Source organism: Arachis duranensis, chromosome 5 (assembly GCF_000817695.3).
Source record: "Arachis duranensis cultivar V14167 chromosome 5, aradu.V14167.gnm2.J7QH, whole genome shotgun sequence".
Classification (NCBI taxonomy): domain Eukaryota; kingdom Viridiplantae; phylum Streptophyta; class Magnoliopsida; order Fabales; family Fabaceae; genus Arachis; species Arachis duranensis.
In genome coordinates, this window is record NC_029776.3 from 12,202,568 (window position 1) to 12,224,002 (window position 21,435).

The 21,435-nt window shown below is 32.9% G+C and overlaps 1 protein-coding gene across 1 annotated transcript; it reads right to left on the reverse strand.

Moving 5' to 3' along the window:
* Positions 1–6,514: 6,514 nt before the first annotated feature.
* On the reverse strand, positions 6,515–11,938 carry LOC107488166 (phospholipase D gamma 1). Its single transcript, XM_016108859.3, has 9 exons — positions 10,785–11,938; positions 9,016–9,132; positions 8,636–8,830; positions 8,274–8,525; positions 8,124–8,192; positions 7,868–8,015; positions 7,589–7,737; positions 7,312–7,479; positions 6,515–7,212 (listed from the first exon to the last, which is right to left on the reverse strand). The coding sequence occupies exons 1-9, from the start codon at positions 11,742–11,744 to the stop codon at positions 6,721–6,723; spliced, it is 2,550 nt and encodes an 849-aa protein (XP_015964345.1). The 5' UTR covers positions 11,745–11,938; the 3' UTR covers positions 6,515–6,720.
* Between the last annotated feature and the right edge of the window lie 9,497 nt (positions 11,939–21,435).

Genomic DNA, 21,435 nt, shown 5'->3' on the forward strand with positions numbered 1-21,435 from the left:
TAATATTTAAATTTAAAAATATAAAAATAAATAATTTTTAATATTTAAAATTTATCATAAAAAATAAGTTTGACAATTTCAATACTAAAATTATAGATACTACAAAATTTGCTTTAAAATTAATAATTTGGTCAAAGAGTAATTCAGATATCAGCAAATTTTATTAGTTGGGTTCTTATTATGGAAGATTTTTCTCGCTATGATTGGATGTATGTAGGGGTGTCAAAAATCCCCAGGAGGCAGGGATTCCCGCGGGGACCGCCCCGAATGGGGCCCCGATGGTGGGGAATTTTTCCCGTGGGATGGGAATGGGGAGCGAAATTCCCCCGAGATAGGCGTGGGGACCCGAGTGGGGATCCCCACCCCATCCCCAATAATTTCCCGAATGTTTGAAATTTCTTAAATAACCTTACTTTATTTCTAACATAGGGTTTTTTAGTAATTTCACCAATTAAAAAACTCTAACCCTATTATTCAGTCTTCCCTACTCACTGTGTTGTTTGTTGTGCCATCTACTCTCTATTCCCAATCCCAACTATCTTCCATCTCCACTTTGTTCAAACTCCAAAACTCTCACAGCACCATACGCTATTCTCTCCCACAGCCCCAACTCTCTCCAGTTTCCACTTGATATTAAAGACTATATCTTATTGTTTTTTTTAGAATGGAAATTGTATTTTAAGATTTTATTTTATGGACTATAATTTACTATGTTGTATTTGTGGACTTATAATCTTGGATAAGATATGTTTGTGTGTTTGTAATAGTATTTTCTAGTTTGTTTTTTATTTTTTTGATATTTTTTACTATAATTTTCATATGAATGTTAAACATAAGGGAATAGGGAATGGGGAATGGGGTCCCACGGAAAATACGGGAAACACGGGGCCCGCGGGAAATACGGGAACACGGGAAATGGGGATAGGGACAATTATCCCCACGGCGGGGATCGGGGCGGAGATGAGGATTAATTCTGGGGGCGGGGATGGGGAGCAGGGAGGCATCCCCTGCCCCCGCCCCACCCCATTGACATCCCTAATGTATAGCACATCTTTAAAAAATATTTGGAAGTAGAGACATGGATACTAAATACATTGTCTCCGAGACATTTTTTTATACTTTTGTGTCCACTCTTTTTAAGAAAGACAATGATGGACACGGGAATTAGAAGAGGGACACGAGTTTTTTTTTTATGATTTTTTTTTTCTTTTTGTCCAAAGATATTTTTTATTATTCCACTATTACCTCTTCTTATTTTTCCTAATTTGCATTCTCTGAAACGTACTTTTTTCTCCATGCTCTTTCTTCTCCATGCTCTTTCTTTTTTTCAGGTACTTTTTCCTTTTTATAGAATTTTTTATTGGATTGATAATTCATTCCTTCTTATCGTTCTTACTTCAATATCATTTTAGCCTTGTATTATATTATTTGATTTGTAATAAAAATAATAACAAAAATAATTAGTCTTAAGCTTTTTGAAAGATAAATATTATCAAAGATAAAATTAATCTTTTAAAATACTAAAAAATAATTTATAAGTTGTAATTGATTTTATATAATTTTAAAAAAACCAATCTTTTAAAAAGAAAAAAAATCAATTTTTAGATAAAAGAAATTTATTTTTTAAATAAAAATAAATTTTTATGTATAAAAAATATTTTTTTCATGTAAAAATTGATTTTTTTAAAACTAATTTTTTATTTAAAATTAATTTAGCTTATTAACCTAAACTCCTTTAAACATTTTTTTCAAGTTCTACTCTCATTCTCTATTAAATTAGTTTGTACTTGATGTAAAAAATTTGGAATTACATGGCTATTTTAGTCATTTCATATAATATTTTTGTCTTATCCATATGTATCTAAACATAATACTGGACATTACATTAGTGTCTTGTACATCATATTTAATGACAATACAGAAAGAATAATTTTTAATATTTTCGTCTTATTGTCTCTATAAACGTTACCTTAGTGTTCCTTGAGTAACTTACTTTCTTTGATTGTGATTTCTGTTTGTTGTCTCGTTTGCTCTACTTATTGTGTTGAACTCTTCCTTTAAAAAAATACTTTTATTAAAATTTGACCAGTACTTAGTTAGTAAAAGAAAAATGAATAATTTTAAACTATTAAATGTAATTTCACACTATTAAAAATATTATTGATGATTAATTGATAATTACAAATCACAAAATCTATTGACCCTAGCACTCCTCAAAAAGAGAAGCATGTAATTTAGTCTCTAAAAAAAGTTAGCATCTTTAGTGTGTGTTTGGATTTCAGTTTGCAAACGGGAGTTTGCATAAAAGTGATTTTGCAAACTTGCTTTTGATGAAAAGTAAGTTTGTGCTAACGTGATTTATGTTTGGCAATCTTTATATCAAAATTGATTATAGTAAAATAAATGTTGTTTGGATTATACTATTCAAAATCACTTTTAGATGAAAAATTACTAAAATAGACATCAATTAAAATATTATTTTTTATATTATTCTATTATTTTACTTTAAATATTTGAATAGATCTTGTTAATTTATTTTATAATAAAGTTAATATTTACTTACTAAATTAAAGTAACATATAAAAATTGACAAAATATATTTTAATACATAAAAATACTAATAAATATTAAATTAAAATATAAAACACTAATAAAATACATAAAAAAACAATATCTTATACAAAATTATTACATAAGAACACTATTATTTCTACTGCATGTGATTAATAATTTGATCCCTAATCGAATCTCGAACACGGTCCATTTCTGCAGAAGAGCTAATGGTTAGAGTTTGATCTGAGTTTTCACCAACATAACTATTATCTTCTCCATCAAGAATGTTTGCATGTTCATATTGATTAAACTCAGTATCTGTTTCAGAATGTCTTCTAATAAAATTATGAATAGCCATTGTTGCACACACTATCTGCACTTGAGTTTCAATTTTGAACTTGGGCATGTGTCGCAAGATAGCAAATCTATTTTTCCACACTCCAAAAGTCCTTTCTATTGTGCATCTTAAGCTTGAGTGATAATAATTAAATACTTCATTATGATTTGTGAATCCAGAAGAACGCCTAAAATCTGCAAGATGATAGCGCTCACATTTATATGGACCAATATATCCTTTCGGTGTTGGATAACCGGCATCTACCAAATAATATTTACCTAATGAAGAAAAAAATAGTTACATGATAACCAAGTAAATATAGTTTATTTGTAAGAAAATGATAAAAATTAACCTGGAGGAGGATGCGGAAAATTCTGTGAGTACTCTTTAATTTAATATATTTTGGACTATAAATTTTTATTATTTATGACTCTTTTATTACTTATAATTGCTATATAATAAAAACAAATAAAGTACAATAAAAATAAAAGACAAAAACAAAAAAAATTATACAAACATAGTATATAATAATTACAACCAACAATATATATCATATGAACAAAAAAATTATAATAAAAAGTAAATAAAATTTATATGAATATAATCAAATAAAAAAATAAAAAATTTTATACATAACATAAATATAGTACAATAAAGGATAGAAAAAATAATTTATATAAATAAAAAATAATAAAAATTAATAAAAATAAAATTTATATTAATAATAGTTGTCATATAAATAAAAAATACAATAAAAATATAACAATAGAAAATTAAAAAAATAACATCAGAACATTAAAAAAATAATATGAAAAATATTTATCATATAAATAAAAAATATAATAAAAAATATAAAAATTAAAATATGAAAGAAAGAACTAAAAAATATTAAAAAGAAAATTAAAATCTTTACCTTGACAGTGATGAAAACAAATCTAAAAGAGTTTGATAAAAAAAATTCTGTAACGAAGAACATAGAAAGAACTACTGTGTGAAATTACGTGGCTATAGGCATCTTTTTCATAGAAGAAATGAAGGGTATAGTTGGTAGATATGAAATGAATTTTTTACCTAACTCCTCCAACGGTCATTAATCTTTCCAACGTGAACGCAGAAGCTTGAATTTTTAGCTTCATGTGAACGTACGTTCAGAGATAAAAGCATTTTTGGGTTAGAGATTCCAAAAAATTGCCAAATATAACAATGTAGTGTTCAAGACATTCAAACGAGTTTTTTGTTCTCCAATGTGAACCCCAAACACACCCTTAGCGGCTGTTTTGTTATGTACCCCTAACTTGGTTATGTTATCATTTAAAAATATAAATATGAATCAAGTTGATACTTATTACATTAACATACATAATAAGATAGTTTGGAGAGAAACCAAGTGAAAGGACGTCATCTCAAACGATATAATCTCTCTTTTTCATTTAGGGTGTGTTTGGCAAATCCGTTTGAGAAGAAAAAGCACGTTTAAGCTTCTTGAAACCTTCACATTTTTGTTTGGCTAATTTTTAGTTTGGTAAAAGCAGAAGTGATTTTGTATTTAAAACCACGTCTACCAAAAGCAACAATTTCTAGCTTTTGCGTTTCACCAACGGACTTTTAGCCATTTACCCTCAACATCTATTTTTTCTTTACCAATTTTATCCTATAGACATGTTATTGTATTATTTATGAAATTTTTATTAGGTGAATTGGCATTCTTTTCTTGTTATTTCTCTTGATATGAGTTCTTTTTTTCTATTATGTATTATTTATTATTTCTCTTTATATAAGCTCTTCTTTTCTATTATTATTATTTTTAATAATAATAGTAAAAATTTATAAGGTACTAAAAAAGAGTACTAAGAGAACTAAAAATATACTATATAAAATACATTATAAAAATTTTTTAGATTTTTTTCATCACTGTCAAGATAAATATTTAATTTTATTATTTTTAATATTTTTTTATAATTATAATTCTGGTATATATAGTTTTTTATTGTAATTTTTTTATAATATAGATTATGATCCTATTAAAAAAGATAAATTAAATAAAAAATTAATCATAAGTATTAATAAAATCATACACGTTAGATTCTAAAATAATATTAAGGTAATATAAAAAATTATTTAAGTTGATGTCTATTTTAGTAATTTTTCATTTAAAAGTGATTTTGAGTAGTGTATTCCAAACCATATTTATTTTACTATATTCCATTTTGATATAAAGATGGCCAAACATAAATCACTTTAATACAAACTTACTTTTCATCAAAATCAAGTTTGCAAAATCAATTCTATGCAAACTCTCGTTTACAAACTGAAATCCAAACACACACTTAGAGGTTTCGAGTTTGAATCACTCCTAATTTTAGAAAAAAAAAAGAAAGTAATTTGGATCTCATTGCTGGTACATAACCGTGATCGCATTAGTTCGAAGTTAATCAACTAATCAACTTAACTCATATTTAAATGTTTCAAAAATTAAATTAATTTATTCATAATTTTTTAAAGATTACTAATACATAAATGTCATGTACACATTGTGATATTTTGCCTCTTTAGTTTCTACCACATTGACAACAAACAAATAGACAACTATTTTATAGAAACTAAAAATTTATTTTGATAGAAATAAACGATTGATCTTCATTCTGAATCCATCAACAATTTAATTCCATCAAGTGTAGTGATAATTATACAGTAATTTAGCTGTCGAACTTAAAAATTCTGAAAATACGTTCCGTGAAACGTGAAGCTGGTGTTTGATGGTTCATATTTCCTGTCACTGCTCCAAAAGGCTTTCACGGTGAATCAAGGAAAGGGAAACCAGTCATGCTCACATGCAAGCGAGATTATTATGGTAGATGGTATGTTTCTGTAACCTGTATATGCCGTGCCTATTCTTGTTCAATAATATCAATGCGAGTTCATTTTCAAAATGTCTCTATTTCTCATCGCAACTTCGAAAGAATGTACATGTCATATGTGAGTGCAAATAAAATAAATAAATAGAAAAATAGTAAAAGGCTTTCGATATTTACATTGACGTATTGACCTTCTGCTTATATATGTTGTTCCGGGGTCAAATCATATACGATCAGATCATTTATGATTTTTTTTTTTTTACTTAAAAACTTAATGACTTTTTTAATCTTACTATATAATTTTTTTTAAGTGTATCATCATACTTTTTGCCTTTCTTTTATTTCAGGGGAAAAAAAACACTCTCAACAAACCTGGAAAACCATTTGTCAATTTCAGAAAGTAAAAGTTATCTAAACCATGTGCATTTTGGTTATTCTTTCGCTTTGGCTTTCGTACATAAATATTCTCATAAATTACAGTCTGATGTTAGGTAGGGATTATAGATTACTCACATGTTCATGTCTGAAAAAGCAATTTAGCGCGCTGAGGAGCCAGGACATCAAGATCCAAGTGATAATGTATTATATTAACTCTTAACTGAAATTAACTGTTTAGTAGAGATCTAAAAAGACCAAAAGTTCGGTTTGAAATTTCACCCATTAAGTTATCATTTAGAGGCAATGTGTTTATCCCAATTATAAATATACCTGCCAAAATTATCCTCTCTGAGTAAAAATATATTAGAAGTATCAAGTAATAATGCAAGTATTCTGACATGGAAGCAAAGTAAAATGGTTCTCAAGTTAACTTTTCCATTGTATAGAATGCAAGGAAGAAATGGATCACCGTTAAGAATTGGATCCATGTTAGTTACAATCATTGTCCTGTATAATGGTGAAACTTTGCTTGTATTGTTACCATTCTCTATCTTTTTTTGTAAATCTCACACTTTTGATTTTCATTGGTTGATAAGATCAGATGGTGAGATTTTCTTGCAATAGTGTGAAGGTGCCGGTTATGTTGCCACCAAGATCAGGGAATGTTTCCCAGCCAGGAAGGGATCCCACATTGCCCTTTGAATCAACATGAACAGGATACTTCAACAGATGGCTCTTCATTTCGGTTACTTCATCAGCTGCATACTGTCTCCAGTTATGCTCACTCAACGATCTTATCCGTCTCACGCATTCGAGGCTCTCCGGATGCTCGAAACATGCTTCCACTCCTCCAATATGCTCCTTCCACAATGACATTCTGTAGCCATGGACCTGGCCTCGGGGTTTAGACCTGTTAGTTGTGCAGGTATGATGAGGCTGATATGCTCCCATTGCTATCTCGGTGTCTCTGGTGCCTTCCATTGATCGCTGGTTTATGTTTGCAGAACCCAGCAACACATATTCATCATCCACGATCATTCCTTTTGAATGAACATAAATCATAAATCTCCTGTTCTTTTTGGTGAGTTCCTGGATTACACAATACAATGTTATGCTATGACATTTGATCAACAAGACATGACTAATGAGACAGTTGGAGTAGGGAAAAAGAACTAATTACTAACGTACCTGAGGAGTGTTTTCACCACTAGGATTTTCAGTATTTTCATTCTCAGGGATCTCACGATTGCCAAGGCAAAAGAAATTCAAATAGTCTTGTGGTTCATACTCATTGTCAAGCCCGGCTTCTTGTAAGGCCTTGTAAATCGTTTCATACATCATTTGCATTGTTTTGAACTGCCAAAAGTCAACATGTGTATGAACAAGAAACTCAATTAGTAGCAGTAAGGGTATTACCTTAACATATTGCAATTGACACTTTTTTGAAGTCGTGAAGGAAGCTTACCTGCCAAAACAGAATCCGCTGAGTAGTTGTACCTGTGGGTATACCTTCAGGCCACATAGGAATCACAATATACACACAAAATCTCTCATGGTGTTTGATTTTGTTGGCTATCTTTAGTGCAAGTTCCATTGGAATTAAGTTGTTTGCACCTGCAAAGAAATATGGGGAGTAATTTGTAAAAACTAAAAGGACTTTTTTAAATCCCCTGCTAATAGTATAATTCTAGGGAACAGATCCTTCACTTAAATTTAGGGTGGGAGGTAACTGCTCATTACTCACCAAGGTCTTTGTGAGAATCCCAATTATATGATGATCCAAGAAAATACTGGTTCTCAATATATATGAATTTTTGGGCAGATCTGATTGCCTTGACATATGCAGAATGTATGCTCATGTCTATCATTACATTCTTTCCACACACCAAGTTCTGTGCAATGAAATAATAATCATAATCAGCTCAGGCAGCCTCAAGTCAAAGCTAAATTTTTCAGCATATAAAGAAAGTCACATGCCAAATAATATTATTATTTCTCACCCTTCTTATAGCATCTATAGGTTCCTTGGGAAATCCTTTCACAGAATTCGAATCAATTGAACGGAAGACCTTAAGTTAGAAGAATGTGGTTACAGTCAGTAGCATGTACACTGATAATGGAAGAATTCTTTTTCGATCAATTATTAATACCTGAACATGCCAAGTCTCACGGTTATCTTCACCATTAAGGCTAGTAACTTGATCAATCCCAACAATGTCTGCAATTCTATCAACTTTCAGTAATGAATCATCATATGAGCTTTTCATCTTCTGGAGTTTGCTCATTTTTATTGCCCTTAACCAACGCTCCTCAAAATTGGTCAGGATGTCATATGCTGCTGGACCATCAATTCTCGAGTGCAAATCATGCCATGGTTCTCTTGGACACCCAGTAATAGGCCCCTGCTTAGTATACAGTACACAAATTGAAAGATGGATGATGCTAATGAACATTAAATATCATTAACTGGAATTGAAAACCAATAAAAATAGAAAGGGATGATATGATATACCTTAAAGTTAGGATTATGAAAGTCATCTTTGTGAGTTGTCTGCAAAGTCCTAAAGAGAGAATGTTCTGGTGTATCATATCTTCCACCACATAAATCAAGTCCTCCTATGAAAGCTACGATCTTTCTTTTGTGATGCCCTGCATCAGCATCCACAATGACAGTCTTTTGGTGATGGGTATAGATAGTCCCAGCTTCCTAAAAAAATAGTAATTAAGAAAAAGGCAAGCAAAAAGCTACCACTTCTCATAATTGTATTCGTCATATTACTTTGTACACAAAAAGATGTAAAGAAGAAATATAAATCCGGAAGACAAAACTGTAAATATTAGTATGTAGTTGGATATATATAAACTGATGAACATATGACATTTCTGGCTCACCTGTGTTTTGAGCAAACTATGTCCTTTTCCACCAGCTCTTGGGCAGAGAAGCACTCGTACGGAAGAGTGCTTGAAGAAATGGCGAGTGTCCTCATCATGAGTGTCCATTAGTCCAACCTACATATCAGAATAATTTGAAGATAGTGTTAAAGAAACTAGTTACAGTACAAGGTATCATCTGATGGACAAGGTAATCAATTACATTATTCACATCCAAACATAAACTAATTTATTTTATAAATCTTACAAAGTTATCAAATATGTTTGCAACTAGTATGGAAGCTCTCAAATCGTGTATTTCAATGTGGGATTGATGTGGCTTATGCTCCTATGATACTATTAATATATTTAGAGTAAATGTTCAAATTGGACTCTGAACATTCTTTTAATCAAATTCATTCGTGAAAGATTTTAAGTTAGTTATGTTAGTCATTCCTCACTAACACTGTTAACGGAAACTGATCTGACCCGTTAAGATCTATGACAGCACAAAACTGCCCTTACGTTGGAGTGAAGTTGCAGTGGTTTAAAGATTAATATTGGAGGTCGCCAGCATGATGGGTGGTGGAAACAGAGGTCGTTGTGGTGGAGTGTCTTCTCACTCACTTGGTAGGTATGTGTCTAACTCGTTTATGCGAAGAAAGAGGAAGAATGAAGACCTAATATATCATTGTGGGCTGAAGACATTGATCAAGAAATCTGAGAGTTTAGAGAATTTTGATAGATTGTTCTATACATGTCCAAGATATCAAGTGAGTTGTTCTTATGAATTCCTTCTTCTTCAATATTCTTACTAGTGGTAGGAATTTTCAATCATAATAGTTTTTAAAGTTCTGCAAAAAGACTGCCATTGCAACTTTTTGAAGTGGGTTGATGAAGATGAATATGACAGAGGAAATAGAGATACAGAAACTGATGCACAAATTAAGAGCAATCATGATGAGAGGAAAATAAATATTGCATGGAGAATGAGTAGTCTGGAAGCAAAAGTTAGATTTACAAAAATGCTAATGACTTTTATATTCATGGGTTGATAATTGTAGTTTTAGTTGTAGGATAGTTTGTAAACTTTGTACATTTTGTATTTTCAGATAATAATGCTATAAAAAATTTAACTCTAATCAGGTATGTAATGTATTATGAACAAGAACGAATTAATATGTCTTATTCTATTCAATTTAGCAATGAATTGAGTAACCTATTTTATTAAAAGGTTTATCTATCATGTGCAAGGGCATATATTAAAATTACAAAATAATTTTTTTTATTAAAAATATAAAAAATTTAAATTTTCAATACATTTAAAAACGTTTAAAATTTTTTACTAGTGATAAATTTATCATATGTCTTTAGAGTACATATTAACTAAATCCTTTATTAAATTTATTTTTAGTAAGATTATCCTTTAAATATTGTAACCTGCTTAATTGAACTTAAAAATAAGTATTAAAATTAATACTATATGAAATCAGTTAACACATCACCCAATTTTAATAAATTACACAAGATTCTAATGATATATAGATAAATTAGATATTTTCATTATTAAAATTGAAACAGCAACATTGTTGATCATAATTGTTTGATCCATATCCAAAAAACTAACCATATTGGTTTATATTACTACCATTATCTTAATCAAAAGGACTAAACTATAAATTGAATAACTGTCAAAAACCAGCTAGGCATGACAAAAAGCTTAATTAAAACAACAGCATAAGCAGCAGCAAACAGAATCACCAATACAAAGTTGAAGTTTAGTTTGTTACCGTTTTCTGACCAAGGAAGCTATTGGAAGTAGGATCATCCCACACAAGGAGCAAAACTCTCACACCTTCCTGTGATTTGGCTTTGAGAAGTTCACCTAAAGTGCAATCCTTTCCATCACCTCTAGTACCTCGAATCAAACTGACATTGTAGTAAACAGACCAACCAACAATATATACCAATCTACGTGCCTCACTTATTGCATCAAATATGTCTTCCCAACAACTTTTATGCTTATAATTGGCATCCAAATTGTTAAGGAAACCTTCATGAACATGAGCATCCTGATAGAGTGTAACCCTTCCACCCTTTCTAAGAGGAAAGTAAGTGTCTGGGACCCCTTCATAATTAGGACCAGCACCTACACCATTACCATAAAGGGCAACCTTATCAACATGTGTGTACTGAACTGACAAATTCAACACTGCTCCGTGCTTACAAGGTTTTCCGCTAGCATTAAGGATAGGGAAAACGCCTTCAACTTTTGTACCATCGATTAACCTTTCCACTGGGATCCCAACTGCACCTATAATCTGTGACCCCACATAATCACTGTCCTTCACAACGAAGTGAACCTCTGCAGCATGATGAGCAACAGGGACATTGAAGTGCTGCATCCAAACAGGGTTCTCAGAGTTTCTGATGACAAAGGTTCTGGCTATTACAGCACCTGACACAGACACTGTGACATAGGGATCACTGGTGGATAAGTTTTGGGACACGTGGCCTTCTATTTTGCCTCCGAGATTCTTAGGGAGCTTGGAAAGCATGCCTCCTAGCTTGTTGCTGAAGGTGTCCATGTTGGGAAGGTTCTTGGCCTCGTGGATCCATATTTCCAAGTTGCCATGTAAGAGGAAAATGGGTAAAGAGGTTGAAGAAGTTGGAAATGGAAGAAACTGGTGGGGTTGTCCGTGATTTGAGCCTCCAAAGGATGGAGTTTCACCGTACACAAAATGAGCCATGATTTGGAGTTGCTAAAATGGCTGGAATTCGAAAGAACGAAGAATGAAGAGGATACAGATATTGCAATGCAAGATCGATGAGTGTTTGACTTTGATCATTGAGTAAAGGAAAGTCAACCAAATGAAAATGCGAATTGGGATTGGAACGGGAGGAGAAACCAACATGATTGAGAAAAGAAAAAGTCTAGTCTTTCATTACAACGGATTTCAACGTTATTTGTTCGTTTAATTTCTAGACGAATGAGAACAAGTCTGATCTCACGCTTTATTTTTTTATTATTTTATCATTGTGAGATATTTTATTTTCACAATATGAAACAACTCACTCTATCATATTTATAAAAGAGAAACGTCGCATTACCGACAAAATTTATCATTTTTTTAATTTTAAATATTAAAAATTAAATTCTAAATTTTCATAATATAAAATTAAAATATTAACCCAAAATATTAATTAATATTGATAAAAAATATTGACTCTAATATTTCTCTTTATAAATTCCTTGAGCCCTTGATAAAAATGGCTAATCATAAATCTGTGTTCAAGTTTTTGGAGAAGCCGAGAAGGTATAACATCAGTTCTTGAAATGGTCAAATATATTCTAACTAGAATAAGAGTGATGCTCCGAAACCTAAATTAATTATATTATATAATATAAATTTAAAAATTTCTTTGTATAAAATATTTTAAATACTAAATTTTAAATTTTAAATTCTAATAATATAAACTTATGATGTTAGTTTAAAAGTATTAGTTAATATTGATAAAAAAAAATAATGAATCTCTAATATTTCTCGTTATAAAATGTAACTTTTTTTATTACATCTATTAGTAATATATTAAAACAAGAATACAAAGTAGTTTTTAGATATATTCTTAACCTCTTTAGTTTCTATCATAATATCACATAAGATTTGGTGGCTTTAGATTTATTTTTAAATTTTTACTCTTCTTTCTTCAACTGCAATAAAAAACAAAGAAAAAAACTATGAAAATCATCATGAAACCCTCATTAAAATTATGAAACCTTACAATGAATAAAATTCAATGTAAATCAATGTAATAATTTTACCTTAAACTTCTATTAAATTTTTTAAATGTTACACCTTAAAAAATTTAATGTATAATTATCATATTCTACATCGATCTTAAGGTCACATTACAAGAAAAAAAAAATAATTTTTAAGATGTCACTAAAACTATCAAATATTACAAAAAAACTAAAATTAAATGTACAAATTCTTTTAAGATTTCACAAAAGTTAGAATAATCAATTTACTTTAAATATAACTAAAAATAATATAATTATATACTATATAATAAAATATTACAACAATAATCAATAATTGTACTGTAGTAACTCAGTACATCATTAAGGTTCTTTTTTATCGGTTTGTTGATTTTTTTATTTTTTTTATATTTTTCTAAGCTCTACCTCGATCTCTTGAAGCTCTTTTTTCTCCGATTTATTGCTATGTCTTGCATTTTTTGAAAAACATTGATTGTATTAGTGTTTTTTTTTTTGTATTAAAACGGGACTAAAGTTTAAAGGAAAAAAAAACTAATTACAAATAAGGCGGGGTAAGATAGCCCCTCTAACATCCTCCAAGAGGATAGCAACTAAATCTGCAAGAGGATTATCCCATAACAAAAAGTCCTCCTCCAACTGTATACTCATTTTTGCTAGGCAATTAGTACTCTTATTACCTTCTCTATCTATATGTATGTACAAAAAGGACTCTCCAATTTCTTCTTTTCATCTCAGAAATTTTTCTTACTAGAGAGTTGGGATGTTTCTCATGACATTTCTCTCCATTTACCAGGTTAATGACAACACTAGAGTCACTCTCCAGAATCACTTGCTTCAACCCCAATTCCCAGGCTAGGTTCAGGCCTTGGACGATCTCCCATAGTTCTTCCTTGAAAGCTGTTCCGCACCCAATGTTGTGAGTGAACCCCGCCACCCACTTCTTCTCATCATTCCGAATGAGACCGCCACATCCTGCCCTGCCGTTGAGTCCTTGCTGAGTCCCATCGGTGTAAATTTTTGCCCAGCCCATCGGAGGTGATTCCCACCGAATGTGTGCCTCTCTCCACTTATTCGACTGCCCTTTCAGGTAAGCTTTCTCCATTGCTTGTTTGAACTCTACTGCTTATTTGATAATCTCTATATGTGGCTTGTTTGGTCTTCTGTAATTATCGTCATGAATTTTCCTATTTCTCCAGTACCATAATCGCCAACAAGTAGTGATGAATATGTCTTTCCATTCCATTCCTTGGACTTGCCCGAATTGATTTTTTAAGTTTTTCTCCACCCATTCCCTCCAATTAAGCGCAAAAAATCTAGGAATTTTACTAGTGTTAAGAAGGTTTACCCAAATTGTAGAGGCCTTTGGCCTTTGGGCAATTTCTCAAGAGGTGTATCAATTCCTCCGGATTTCCTTGACAATAGTTGCAGTCTCCATTTCCTCCAAATATTCTCGCCCTCCTCTGGTTTGTTAGTGTCTTCCCATACATTGCAATCCAGAAAAAGGTTTTTACTCTTTGAGGACTCTTCCAGTCCCACAGATGCATCCACAGGTTTCTGGTTGACTTAGTCCAATTGTTTAGTGCCTTATATGTTGATGCCACTGAAAAATCACCATCTACAGTGTGTTTTCAACTTCCTTTATCATCTTCTCTGTCCTGAGCAGGAGGTAGCATAGTTGTGATTTTTTGAACAGTGCTCTCTAGGAGGTTTCTTCTGAGTTTATCAGTGTTCCATCCTCCTCTATTATCTGTCCACTCCCAAACAAGGCTATTAATATCTATATCTGGCTCCAGAGCTAACTGGTGCAGCACTCCTTCCCCTTCCACCCAATTATCATTCCAAAAATTTGTTGTCAGTCCGTTACCAATATGTTGTATTGTGTTCGCTTGAAGGGTTGGCCACAATTTTAAGAGTTCCTTTCACAAATCAGAATCCCCTTTTCTAGCATGTATACTATCATCTATATGTCTTCCTTCGCAATATTTGTGCAGCAGTACTTTAACCCATAAGAGGTTTGTTCTCTCCTTAATGTACCAAAAATTTTTGAGGAGAAATGAGTCGTTCATAACTGACAGCTTTCTGAATCTCAGCCCACCCTCATGCTTAGGAAGGCAGAGGATTTTCCAGTTAATGAGGTGCATTCTTCTATGCTCCGAAACATCACCCCAAATAAAGTTGCGTTGTATTTTTTCAACACTGTTGCAAATGCCCTTCAGAACTAAAGAAAGGCATTTACTCTTCCACCCCTTGAGTTTGCTGTTAACTCTTTCCATGACATCCTTAAACTTCTCTTTTTTGCTCTTACTGTTTGTAACAATAGCTCCTAGGTATTTGCCAAGCTCTCTTTCTTCTCTAAAGCCAGCAATGCTTCCAATTTCCCTCCTATTGGTAGTTGTTGTTTCCTTAGAAAATAATATAGAGGTTTTGTTATTGTTAATCTTTAAGCCTGACACTTTGCAAAAAATCTCCATGATGTAGTTGATCTTGTGCATTTGTTCTTGGGTAGCTTCTGCAAATAAAAGTAAATCGTCTGCGAACATTAGATGAGAGATCTTAGGCCCTTGTCTTCCCACCCTTATCGGATTCTATTCCCCCTGCTGGACATGTTCTTCTATGAGATGTGATAGTTTGTCCATGCAGATCACAAAAAGATATGGAGAATAGGATCCCCTTGCCTAATTCCTCTTTTAGGACAAAATTCTGCTGTTCTACTTCCATTCCAAAGGACATTGTAGGTAACCATGGTGACACATTACGTGATAATATCCGTCATGTTCTCTGGCATTTTAAATTCATTGAATCCTTGCTTGATGAAATTCTAATTAAGTCTGTCATAAGCCTTTTTAAAGTCAACTTTGATGGCCATGAATTGCTTTTTTTCCTTTTATCATTCACATAGAATGCATAATTTCCTTAGCTATAAGGATATTGTCTTGTATCTTCCTTCCTGGGATGAAACTTGACTGATGGACTGAAATTCGGTCATTTAAGAGGGGCTTGATTCTATTCGTTATGATCTTGGCCATAATCTTATAGCTCACATTACATAGGGCAATAGGTCTGAATTGGTTAATAGTATCAGGATTGTTCAGCTTTGGAATGAGTGCAATCAGGGTTTTGTTGGCATGTTTGATGAGATCTGGTTCCTTCCAACACATAATAATAAAGTCACAAACCTTTTCCTTCATTTAGTCCCAATTATTCTTGTATAACAATGCTGGAAAACCATCACTTTCTGAGACTTTTAGTGATCCTATGCTGAAAAGCGCTTTCCTAATCTCCGCCTCATCTGGAATTCTACTCAGGCTCCTACATTCAAAAAGGCTAAAGTTAGGCAGAGAAAATTGTAATAGATTAAAGGGAACAATCATTACCTCATCTTGGTAGAAATTGTTGAAATGATTAATGACATGATTTCTTAGTTCTTCCTATTCTTCAATCCATCTTCCGTTGTTGTCTTTAAGCTTTAGGATTCTGTTTTTTCCCCTTCTAATAATGATTTTAGTATGGTAGAACTTAGTATTTCTATCTCCCTCCACAATCTATTTTTCTCTAGATTTTTGGAGTCAAAAGGTTTTTTCTTTGTCTAAAATCTCGTTCAAATCCTTATTGAGTTTCTGTTCAAGTTCATCAAGATAAGGATTCTTTCCATAATCTGCACTTCTCTGAATCCCCGCAATTTGGTTTAAGATTCTTCTTTTTATTCTAAAAATATTTCCAAAGCAGTTCTTATTCCACTCAGTCAGATCATTTCTCAAATTATCAAGAGTGTTCAAGAGTGGATTATTGTTCACCCAGCTATCTTCCAAGCATTGCCTGAAATCTGGGTGAGATACCCACATAGCCTCAAATCTGAACGGTCTATCTCTCCTACTATTGGGGTCGTTGGCCATCTTAATAAGAAGAGGATTGTGATCCGAATTAGTTCTAGCGAGGATCTCAACTTTGCCTTCGCTAAATCTAGTTCTCCAAGATGAGTTAGATAGAGCTCTGTCGAGCCTCTTGAAAACTCTATCCAGCCCCTCCCACTTGGGTCCTAGCCAAGTGTATCTAGATCCCACGAAATCTAGATCAATAAGTCCACAACTATTAATCCAATTGACAAATAAATTACAAGCACTTCTGTCCATTGCTGCCCCTCCTTTTTTTCGGTAGTGTCCTTTATTTCATTGAAGTCTCCTGTTATGAGCCAATCCCCTTCCATTGAGTTTGCAATATTCCTAAGCTTCGTCCAAACATTTTTCCTGATCTGACTATAAGGGCTGGCATAGACGGCCGTAAAATACCATTCTCTGACATTGGGCTCTTGAACTTTGACATGTATATATTGGTCATGGTTCTCTATGTATTGATATAAAGGTCATCTGATCCCTATTCTAGCAGACCCATATGCCTCCAGCAAATCCTTGTGCTTCTACTACGATGTGATACTTGAAGCCAAGTTGTTGTATAACTGTAGTTGCAGTACTTCCACTGCATTTAGTCTCGAGCAAAACAACTAAGTCTGGCCTATGATGCCTATACATGTCCTTGAAAGTTCTCTTGAAAGCATTACTTGCTGCTCCCCTGACATTTCAAATTAAGCAATTCATTAAACAAAAAAGGAAAATGAAGAAACCAACAACCAAAATAAACCATAAAAAAGCCTCAGCCAAGCAGAACCAAGAAAAAAGCTTAGTCTATATTCATATCAGTGTCATTTATGACACTGATTTGTAGTGTCGTGAAGTCTATTCCTTCCACAAGCTTCTGCACAGGGTCCATGCCTTCTCCCTCTGTCTTCATTTCACTTGGTAGAAAGTCTAGTGGTCTGCCCTTGTTGTGTGGGTCTTGAATTGAGGATTCAATGCATTCCTCCATGATGGTAAGAGCTGTATTTTCTTCCACCATCCAATTTTTCTCATAATGGTATTCTCCTTTCCATTGTATGATCTGTTGAGGTTCTTCTATGGTTGTTGTATCTTTGGTGCTTTTTGTTAGGATCTTTGCTCTTGGTTCTGTTGGTGCTGGTATGCTCTAATTTTGGTTCGATTTTGTGTTGTCTGTCACCACCTTTTTTTCTTTCTTATTTGCTGTTATAGTTCTTGCTCCTTTAGATAAACCAATTTTTGCTCTTTCTTTGCCTCTACTTTGACCAATGGTCTTCTTTTTTTGTCATTGTTGCTGTCTTTTTCCTTTTGTTGCTCTAGTTCTTCATATGATGTTTCCTCTATTTGTAGAACAGTAAATCTTGATATGTTATTTGATTCTATTTCTTGTCCCGTTGCTTTACTCGTCTCTACTTCATTTTGGTTAACGCCATCCTTTAGGATCTTCTTTTCCCTTTTGGGCTTTTGGACCATCATCCATTCCCCAAACCTATCATGTGCATTTGTTGCAATTTGCTTCTCCTTTGTGATATCCTCCTTTTTTTACTTCCTTCTCCCTGGCAATTTTCTTGATTCTTTTTTCCAGGCGTTTCATTACTTGCTCCCTTTTTAGTATTGCTTTGAGCCCCATTTTTATTGGTTACTTCCTTTTTATTTGGACAATTTTTTATCATGGTCCACCTTCTCGCAGTTGAAGCATATTTGTAGATGCCTTCATATTTCACTCTATATTCTCTCCCATTAATGAGATATCTTCCTAGAAGAGGCTTTGTCAAATCCACTTCTACTCAGAGTCTAGCAAATTTTTTCCTGCATAATTTAGCTGTGTTGTTATCTACCTTTACCGTCCTTCCAACAAGGTTTCCAATTTGCCTTGAAATGCTTCTATCATATAGTTCAATTAGAAGTCCAAGTAGCCTTATCCATGCCGTCACTTTGTCAATTGTTGCTAGTTGGGGGGTTAAAGTTAGGCTCCCATAATCTCACGGTAGGATAATGATCATAGACCTTCCAAGGCCCCTCTAGTAGTGCATGGTCGAAGTCCTCACTTGCATACAGCTTAACAAGACAGTACTCTTCTCCCAAGTCAATCACTTCAATACCCCCTTTTTTCCTCCACATATCTTCTAGTCTTCGTTTCATTGCAGCATACCCCACTTTTTTTCCTGGCAATTTTACTGTGAGAGTATTCCACCAAGGCTTCCATAATCTTCTTTCAGTGGCTTCATCAATGACAATATTGAAAAGTCCATTTTCAATTTTTTCTACTATGACATTTGTGTTATGATTGTATGCATTTTCATTAGTTTTTTTGATCATTTTTTCATCTTATGCATCCTTTTCTACTGGATCTTCCTCCAGAAATTCCTCTCTTGGGCCCTCTCTTACTGTTTGAGCGAAAGATCTCCCTTTTCATTGTGTTCTTTTTTGGCCATGTTGTTCATGCATCCACTCCTCATCTCTTGGCACAAGGATTTGGTCTCCCATAAATCCTTCTCCTTTTGTTCTGATTTTTTTAACATTCCTCCGTAACAGGTCTTGCTCCTCCAGGACTGGGTGATCCTCTTGAACTGTTCTGCCAGGATCGTCAGTGGTGTTCATGATCGCTGGTTGAAGTTGGAAGTTCACTTGTACGGAGAGAATATGTGCAAACGGTCGAGAGCTAATGGCTAAAAAACTTGAAACTCTTCCTTGATTGTATTAGTGTTTATTCTTGAATTGTAAGAGCTTATGCTTTGTTGTTTTTTGTTTTTTTTAATAAGGGAGCTCAACACAATACAGTGGAACGACAATAAAACCAACAAAAAAGAACATGTCAAAACAAAAACCAAAAAATTATCTCTAGTATCATTTTTGGCTTTGCCATCAACAATAAAAGGGATCCAAACTACTCACTTTCTATAATTAATTAAAGATTTCTGGAACACCTCCTCTACACCCCTTCCTTATTGTTGAACATCTCCGGCTTATGCTTTTTTGTTGTTGGAGCTGTATAACAGAAATCGATGATAATGATTCTAGTTTTAGAATTTGTAGGGTAAATGAAATTTGATAGAAATAAAAATTGAGTATGACTAATCATTTGTTGTTGTGGAATTGGCAGCATGGGGAGATGTTAATGTCAAAGATCATACTGGCCGAATTTACTGCTAGAAAAAGATGTAGTTAAGGATTTTTTTGTTTTCACGGTATCCTCTAATCTGGCGGTAAGTTAAAGACTAATCTATTGTAGTACGAAGCTCCATTTAAAGGTTTGTTGTTGGCCAATAAATTATTGCATGTACAATGCGAGATTCAAAAAAGAGAGTACGAGAAAAAGTGGGATAAAAGTTGGGGTTTTAATGTTATGGAGAGAAGTTTATATCATCAAATGCATCATATGACGTCGTTTCACATAAAAGAGGCGTCACTCCTATACAACGTCGTTTTGGGATTACCAACGCGGTAGAATTAGTTTATCTCAGCTTTCTAATTGTAGCATATGAATGGAAAGTGGCTTAGGAACTACTAGGGGTGGCAAACGGGCCTAAACCCGCCGGGCCGGTCCGCGTAACCCGCCAAAAAAGGCGGGCTGGGCTGGAAAATCGGGACCGCCAAATAGCAAAAGCCCGCCTAACCCGCACCGCTTAAACCGCGGGTTTTGGCGGGCTTTGGCGGGGCGGGGCGGGCTTCCCCGCCGGGCTAAGGTTTTTTTTAGTGAGGGGGTATTTTTCCAATTTTTTTCCTAAAACCTAACTTCTCCAACCTAACTTACAAGAGTACGAAGATAAAAATTGAGTGTTTTGAATTATATTTATGTTATTTTGGAGACAATATTTATAATTATGTTTTGGATTATGTTTATTTTGCTTTGGAGAGAATATTTATACTTATATTTTGAATGAAAATTTGGTTTATAATTATATTTATTAGATATTTATAATTACAAAGACTTTAATGTTTGTTAATATAAAAAATATAATTTTTTATGCCATTATAAATTATAAATTTATTAATATGGTTGTGAAATTATATATATTACTTAGTAGTTAATAGTAAAAAAAAAGAGAGGAGATTTGGCGGGCTAAGCCCGCCAGCCCGCAGTTAGGCGGGGCGGGCTAGGATTCTAGGACCGCCTCATTAGGCGGGTAATTCGAAAAAGAGAGTTGCATATTAAATGGTTATGGTAACTGATTTAGTTATGTTATAACAAATATCAAAGTTGCAATTAACAATTTTGCATAGGATAGAAATTATGATTAAAATTAGAGGTTTTTTTTGGTTATAAATTGTATTCGATCATCTTAAAATTTACATAAATTGTGCAAGAAAATGATATATATTTTTTTCGTTAAGTAAATGAGATCTGCGGGATGTATCACCAATTAATAAAAAAGATGATGGGACCACTGAATCATTCATCTTGAAGTTTTCTTTTTGGGGTCAAAACTTTATATTTTTGAGAGTATAGTTGGATTTTTTTTTTCGGCAAGATTTTCATTTAAGAAGACTTATGTATGTAGGGTAGATGATTATTTAAATTAACTATGATGTATAAACATTTTAACGATTAATTATAGGTATAATTGATCTTTATAAATAAATTAATTGTCAAAATTCAGATGTCTAATAATGTATTATATTACAATAGCAAAACCATTTGATTCAATCGTCCACTGTCTTGAAACAAAGAAAAAAAAATATTACTGGTGGGAGTCGCTTGATGTATATGCATGTTAGCTACTTCGGCCATGAGACTCAACAGAATTGTAAAATCTAAATAAGTGAATTTGGTATTGATCATACACTCAG